The sequence below is a fragment of the Sapajus apella genome, unplaced genomic scaffold (assembly GCF_009761245.1).
Source record: "Sapajus apella isolate SASKATOON/1434 unplaced genomic scaffold, GSC_monkey_1.0 scaffold3051, whole genome shotgun sequence".
In the NCBI taxonomy this organism is placed as follows: Eukaryota; Metazoa; Chordata; class Mammalia; order Primates; family Cebidae; genus Sapajus; species Sapajus apella.
The window spans coordinates 1-8,103 of record NW_022439977.1 but is presented as its reverse complement, the minus strand read 5'-3'; the positions used below and the strand labels follow the sequence as shown (position 1 = coordinate 8,103).

The following is an 8,103-nucleotide window of genomic DNA, read 5'->3' as shown; positions in this document are numbered from 1 at the left end:
TGTTCGTGGCGGTGCGGCTGTGCAGGAGGAGCAGGGCGGCCTCGGTGCCCGAGGGTCCCTTTCCAGGGCATCTGGTGGACGTAAGCGGCACCGGGACCCTGTCCCAGAGCTACCGGTACGAGGTGTGTCTGTCGGGGGATTCCGGGACAAATGAGTTAAAATTTCTGAAGCCGATTATCCCCAACTTCTCTCCTCAGTGCCCTGGGAAAGAAATAGAGGGAAATCCTACCTTCCTGAATAGCATTGAGTTCAATATTCAGTGACCATAATCGACTTTTATATTCCATAGGTATTTTATTTTTTGGCATTTCTATACCAATGTTTATTTTCCCCAATTTGTGTGTATTTAAAATTGTACTGATTTACTTGCAGTTTTTCTCCTGTTCTTTCTCCCTTTGCTTTTATGTGAACATTTACTTTTATTCCTGGTTCTTAAAAGGTAGCAATTCACTCTTTAACCTAGATGGTCTTAATTTGTAATTAATTTGCCTCCCTAAAGTACAATACCAAATCACATTTTTCCATGTTCCTGTCTTCAGTTGAACTTCACACACAAGTATGCTTACAGTAAAATAATAGACCAATTTAGAAGTCCTTCAAATTTTCCAGCATTTTTTCGTTTGATTTTTCTTGTTTTTGCAGTTTTAAAATAATGATTGCTATTAAGATACATCATTTGTGTTTTTTCAATCCAGTATGTTTTTAATTAACCTTAAATATGTTATTACTCTCAAAAGTAAACCAGAAAACCTATATCCTATGATACAACTCTTATTATGTGATTTGAAAGGGTCAGAAGACCAGTTTCTTAGTATCCTTTCGTCATTCATCCTGGAGAGGATTGTGCAAGCACATTAAGATTGTGGCCATTCACAGAATCTGGGAGTATAAAGCTATAATTGTTTAATTAATGTCACAAGGCTCTAATGCAATCTAGTGGAGTGCAGATGCCTGTACCCAAATAATAATTTGTATAGCACAAAGTGGACTTGTGTGTTAATGTATAAAAAATTTTTGCCCTTACTATCATAAAATTTAATGTATATATACCAGAAACTATTTTTCAAACTTTTTTTACTGCAACCAATATTAAGATAATATTTTACATATTTGGCAACACACAAGCTTAATAGAAAGAAATGTTTGTCAACAATGCTTAGTCTTTTGTGACATAATTTGAAGTTACCTGTATTATTTCATTCTATTCAATTTTCAAATGTGGTCATGATCCACTAAATTTATTTCATGGTATACTAATGGGTAGTAGCCCAAAGTTTGAAAACCACTTTTCTGGGGCATGTAAAAGTATACCAGATGTTGAACACCGAGAGTATCAAAAAATAGTCCTTTAGGTTCTAATTAAAAATTTTTTTCAAACCATTGTAGAGGAGTAGCTTTGTCTCATATTAAACCACCTTGCCTTTGAGGATCTGACATGACTATGTAAGAAAAAGACTTCATAGTAGTAGGAGGAGGTTTTCCATGAATGTTATCAAAAAGTATAAAGCCTGTATGTTGTGGGAGAAAATGTAGGATAACAAAATGAGTAAGAGTATAAAGGCAAAGGAATCGTGTATGTGAGAGAGAGAGCAAGCATGGGAAAGAGGAAATTCATGGGGATGAGTAAAATGACTACTTTCAATGCTACAAAATAGACTCAATTGCTTCTCTCTCTCTCTCTTTTTTTTTTTTTTTTTTTTTTGAGACAGTCTCCTGCTCTGTCACCCAGGCTGGAGTGCAGTGTTGCAATCTCCACTCACCGCAACCTCCGCCTCCAGGGCTCAAGTGATCCTGCCACCTCAGCCTCACAAATAGCCAGGAATACAGGCCCAGGCTACCACATCCACTAATTTTTGTATTTTTAGTGGAGATAGGGTTTCACCATATTGTCCAGACTGCTCTTGAACTCAAGCAATCCACCTGCCTCAGCCTCCCAAAGTGCTGTGACCACAGGTGTGAGTACCTGGCCTCAACTGCTTCTTGAAGATATTTTAAAACTTTATCCTGACATTGTAGAGGGACTGGGTATTAGTCAGTTGATAATACCAAGAAGTGTAATCTCCCTTTCTAGCATATCTAAGACAACCTAATGTTTACACTTCTTACTAAGATTTCACTACCAGTTCTGTTGAACTATGTCAACTGAGTAACTATTCTTTTCTCTTTTCTTTCTTTGTTTATTTTTTAGAGACAGGGTCTCACTCGGTCACCTAGGCTGGAGTGCAGTGGTGCAATTATGGCTCACTGCAGCCTAATTCTATTGGTGGAGGAGGAAAGAGCAGTTCAAATGCTCAGATAGAAAATCTAGCACGGGCAGCAGTGGAGAAAAGGGCCAAGTACTTGTCATATTACTTCCAGTTTTTCTAGATATATGAGCCTCAGGACTCCTCTCTTTATAAAAAGAACTGTGAGTTTCCTGGCTCTTATGAGGAGTGACCAGGAGCTCAAATACATATAACCAACCAATGCTCCTAGAATGTATTGCTAAAAACAAATTTTGCTCTTATGCTTCAAAGACCTCATTTATAGTTATACTTAAAACAGTACATAGGAATCAAGCTGTATCAGCCAATTTTACATGAAAGAACTATTGGTTGTAAGTGACTTAGAACATAATTTTATATCCAGTGGGGGTTAAGGGACACAGAAAATAGAGACACAAGAGATGGCCCAGCCTTACAGAATGGATTCTCTCGAAAACCCTTACAATAAAAACCAAATAACAGATTTTTTTTTAATTAGGCAAGAGTATGGGGGAAAAAAGGACATAAGGGCATTTTATCTTACAAAAACATTTTTCTCTTTATCTTTCTATTTCAAGTTCTGCCACCAGATACTTGAAAATTACTGAAATAAGTTATTTAATAAGTTATGTTAAATAACTTGAAATAGAAAGATAAAGAACTTAATCAGTGAATCCACTGATTAACAACATGACCTCTCAGTCTCTAGGTCTTTACCTCTACCCCTGTTGTTCAGTCATTAACACCCTGGCTAGATATTGTACTTTTTCCCCACCTAGAAACCATTCTATGATATAATAATTTCAAATATCTTCTTCTGAGAGCGCAATTGTCTGTGCCTATAACCTTCTCATTCTGCTGTTCCTATCACCTCTTGTCTCTGAGCTTATCAGGAGCTCCATTCCATGATGCTGCTACTACCTATCAAACCCTCCTGTTCTAAGTTCCTTCCTATCCAGCTGATTTCCTGGTTTACCACTCCCAATCACTCTCATGCCCATATTCTAAATTTCCTTGTTCAGTTTTCCTTCACTAAAACCACTTAATGAAACTCCAGCCCACATGAATATAGTCCTCCTCCTCTCTTACACCAGGGCTGCTGCAGTCTGTAAGACCAAATTAACAAAATCAGCAAGACCACTGCCACTATAATCATATATATCCCAACCTAATTGGGCTTCTGAGACCAAGAACTCCTTTTATAATTTTTCGAATGAGCTCTCTTTTCCATTCACCAAAACATCTATTTTAAACCTACCTATCTTACTTTAAACTTCTTAGCCTACCATTTACATACCCCCTTTTAGCAGATGAACTTGCCTAATACCTTATTGAGAAAATAAAATCCATCAGCTAGAAATTCATTTTCCTGTCCCCTACTCCACAGCTTTAACAGCATCTGTCTCTATACTTTTCACCTTCTGTAGTCTCTCCCACCAGTCTAAGTCCAATCCCTTCATACATTGCCTGGATCCCATCTTTAACACCCTTTTTAGGGGAATTGCATTCTCTCCTCTGTATCGTAATTTTCTCCTTCCCTATTGAACATTACACATAGGCATTTTAAATATATTCAAGTTTCTCTAGTTTTAAAAAATAACCTCTGAGTCTGAATTCTTCTCCAGATACCAATGTATTTCTTATTCCTTTAACAGCCTATTCATTCTTTACAAATTTCTTGAGAGCCTGGCAGCAGTGAGCCATAATTGCACCACTGCACTCCGGCCTGGACAACAGACCTAGACCCTGCCTCAAAAAAAAAAAATTGTTGAAAGGGCTATCTCATTTTTGCTTCCTCATTCCTCTCACTTGGCAGCGAAGTAAAATCTAATTTTCTTCATAACCATTCTATTGAAACTGCTATTGCAAAGGTTATCAAAGATTTCTGTGCAAGTTCAGTAAGATTATATCGTGGAAACAATGTGATGCAATGACACAGTGACTTGTAAACGTCTCTGTTTTTCACATGACAGTAGCAATGTAAAAATTATTAGGTATATAGGGCAGCTTCGATCTTACAGTCCTTCTGCAACCAAATTTTCTTTCAAGTAATTGCTTCAAAATTCCCTATGGCGATACTATAATCTGCATGGGTATAGCTGGGTCACTGCTATATTTGGGTTCTAGCTCGCTTAGAAGAAAGAAGCATATCCAGATGATATCTATTCCAGACCTGGAAGGGGCAGACAGAAATTCTGCTCACAATCCATCTGTAAGAACTTAATTGACTTGGCCACACCAAACTACAAGGGAGGCTGGGATTGGCAATCTATCTTCATGACCATGTACCTGGGTATAGTTCTATTCCTATAGAAGCAAGAGAAAACAGATTTTGTCAGATATCTATCTGAGTCCTCCACAATGACCATATTTTTAAGTCAAATAGATAATTGTCATACTTATTTTTCTTGACTTTTCTGAAGCATTTTCAGCTGTTGACCTTCCTTATCTCCTTAAAATGCTATTTGCTTTTGATTTCATGATTTTGAACTCTGAGCCTTCCTTATCTTTTCAAATATACTTCTTGCCCTGTCTCCTCTAAATGAAGATGTTTCTCATATTTCTGTGCCAAGCCTCTTCTATACTTATTTTACATACTTTTGCTTGGTTATCCTAGAGCTTTCATGGTTTCAATCACCACATATATACTGATTAATCCCAAAGTTCGTATCTCCAGCCGAGATTTATTTCCTATGCTTCAGTTATATGCAAACACACACACACACACACACACACACACACACACACATACACACACACTCTACAGGCACTTAATATCAGCATGTTCAAAACCGAACACATCATCTTTTCCACCTCAATCATGTTTTTTCAGCATTCCCTACCTTGTGAATGGCACTCCTAGCCATCCAGTTGCTCAGTCCAGAGGTGGGATATCATCTCTGAATCTTTCCCCTTTTCCTCCCCATGTAACCTATGAACCAACAGTTGAAAATATTTCATCTCCTACTACCTTTCTACTCATCCCTCTTCTCTCCATCCATACTGGCATTACCCCCAGCCAGACTATCATCATCTCTTATCAGATCTCCTTGATTCCCCAGTCATTCCCCCTGAAATTAATTCTCCATGCTGCAGCCAAACTGATTTTTTTAAATGCAGATGTGATCATGTTAATAAGACGTTAAAACCCTTCTTTGTTTTTGAATTACCTTTAGAATAAATGCAAGAATGTATGATATGACCTGTATAATGATTCATATTCTCACCCTGCTTTTTAACCCTAATTTCATTCTTAGACTCTCCCCTTCCATGGATTTTAAAGTTCAAGGCATACTTCACTTCTCTGTGTTCCTCAAAATGTCCATCTAAATATTCCTTCTTCTCCTGGCTAGTTCCTTCAGATGACATTGTATTGTTCATTACCTCAGGAAAGCTTTCACTGATGTCCCAAGTCTGACTCAGATCTTAATTATTTTATTTTTTGACAGACACTTAACCAGCACTTACAAGCCACTTTATAAACATTAACTCATTAGATGCCTACAATAATAATCATAAGAGGCAAATATTATTATTACCCCATTTTACAGGTGAGGAAACAAAGGTATCTGTAACTTGTCCAAGTTTATAGATAGTGAGTGACAGAAGTAGGATTCTAATATTGACAATTTGGTTCCAGATCCCATATTCCTAACCACTAAGGTATGCAACCTCCTAGCTACAAAATGTCCTTTCTAGGTATTTCTATATTATTTTTATATATGCATACATTATGACATACTTCAGTTATTTGTCTGCCAAATTTTCTAGCTTGTGAGCTCTGTAATAGAATCATCTCTAACTTATTTGAGCCGTGTCTTTCTTTATATTTTTAAAATATAAAAGTGAAAAAAGTAATGACATTACTAACTACAATTGACTTAACAAGTATTTACAAGAGTGAAGGAGAGAATATATTTGTAATTACTCAAGAAATGACTTAAATACAAATTTATTTCTTCAGGCTATTTAACAGATCCTTTTGTGTCAAGCATTCAAAACAGTGATAATGCAGCGTATGGACCTTTTCTGGATTCAAATTAAAACAAATGAATAGCAAAAAAAAATTTGGAGAGAACTGGGAAAGCCAATGCAGTATAAGTTACGTCGAGGGATTATTGCTAAAGTTGTGAACACTGTATTACAACTATTTTTAGAGGGTCTTATCTATTAGAAATACTTAGTGAAGTATTTAAAGGCAAAAAAAATATGATGTCTGGGATTCATTTTGAATACCCAGGATGTATTTATGAATTGCTTTTTCAAAGAGGAAAACTTTTTAATGAAAAAAACATAAAGACGCATGGTGGCGCTACAGGATAAGATGAGAACAGTACGAAGGCCGGCACGGTGACCTTCACTATTCAGGAGAACAGAAAACATCCAACCCACTGAAAAGACAGGCATTAAAGGAGATTCGCCTACAGGGCTGCTGGAGGATACACTCTCCAGGGGTTTCCTACTAAAAAACCAGAGCTTCAGCTTCCAAAATTGGGGCTGAGCTTGAATTTTTCACAAGAGGTTGCCTGAAGGAACCATGAAGATCAGAGGGGCGCTCGCTCTGCAAAAAAGGCAAGTTCTGATATTCTTTGTTTTGCTAGGATTGTCTCAGGCAGGTGCTGAATCTGCACACTACTCTGTTGCAGAGGAAACAGAAATTGGCTCTTTTGTGGGTAATCTAGCGAGGGACCTAGGGCTGGAGGTGGAGGAGCTGTCTTCACGGGAAGCCCGGGTAGTGTCTGATGATAATAAAAAGTATTTGCACCTTGATTTGCTGACTGGGGACTTGCTCCTAAGTGAGAAACTAGACCGAGAAGAGCTGTGTGGCTCCACCGAGCCCTGTGTGCTACATTTTCAGGTGGTTTTGGAAAACCCTTTGCAGTTTTTTCAGGTTGAGCTGCATGTCAAAGACATAAATGATCACTCCCCTACATTTCTAGACAATGAGATACTTATTAAAATATCAGAAAGTACCACTATTGGAACTACATTCCTATTGGAGAGTGCTCAAGATTTGGATGTCGGAAGCAACAGTCTCCAAAACTACACGATTAGCCCCAATTCTCACTTCTATATTAAAATTCCAGACAGTGGTGACAGAAAGATATACCCAGAGCTGGTCTTAGATAGAGCTTTAGATTATGAGGAGGAAGCTGAACTCAGATTAACACTCACAGCACTGGATGGTGGATCCCCACCCAGGTCTGGGACAACTTTGGTTCTCATTAACGTCTTGGACATCAATGATAATGCCCCTGAGTTTCCTCAGAGTCTCTATGAGGTGCAGGCCCCTGAGGATAGACCCATTGGCTCCTGGATTGTTACCATCTCAGCTAAGGATTTGGATGCAGGAAACTATGGGAAAATATCTTACACATTTTTCCATGCATCAGAAGATATTCGTAAAACATTTGAAATCAATCCAATTTCTGGAGAAGTTAATTTGAGATCACCCCTGGATTTTGAAGCAATACAGTCCTACACCATAAATATTCAGGCAACAGATGGTGGCGGTCTTTCAGAAAAATGCACCCTTCTAGTTAAAGTTATGGATATAAACGACAACCCACCAGAAGTGACCATGTCGTCGATTACAAAAAGAATTCCAGAGAATGCCTCAGAGACCCTAGTAGCTCTTTTCAGTGTCCTAGACCAAGACTCTGAGGACAATGGGAGGATTATTTGCTCTATTCAAGATAACCTCCCTTTTATCCTGAAACCGACCTTCAAGAACTTTTTCACGATAGTTTCTGAAAAAGCACTGGACAGAGAGAGCCAAGCCGAGTACAACATCACCATCACCGTCACTGACCTGGGGACTCCAAGGCTGAAAACGGAATACAACCTAACAGTGCAGATA

At 38.1% G+C, this 8,103-nt stretch overlaps 1 protein-coding gene across 1 annotated transcript; it reads left to right on the top strand.

Moving 5' to 3' along the window:
* Nucleotides 1-6: 6 nt before the first annotated feature.
* Nucleotides 7-8,094, top strand: LOC116547418 (protocadherin beta-14; the record flags this gene model as incomplete). Its single annotated transcript, XM_032273381.1, has 1 exon — nt 7-8,094. A coding segment is annotated over exon 1 (1,314 nt), but the record flags the coding sequence as incomplete, so codon positions are not given.
* Between the last annotated feature and the right edge of the window lie 9 nt (nt 8,095-8,103).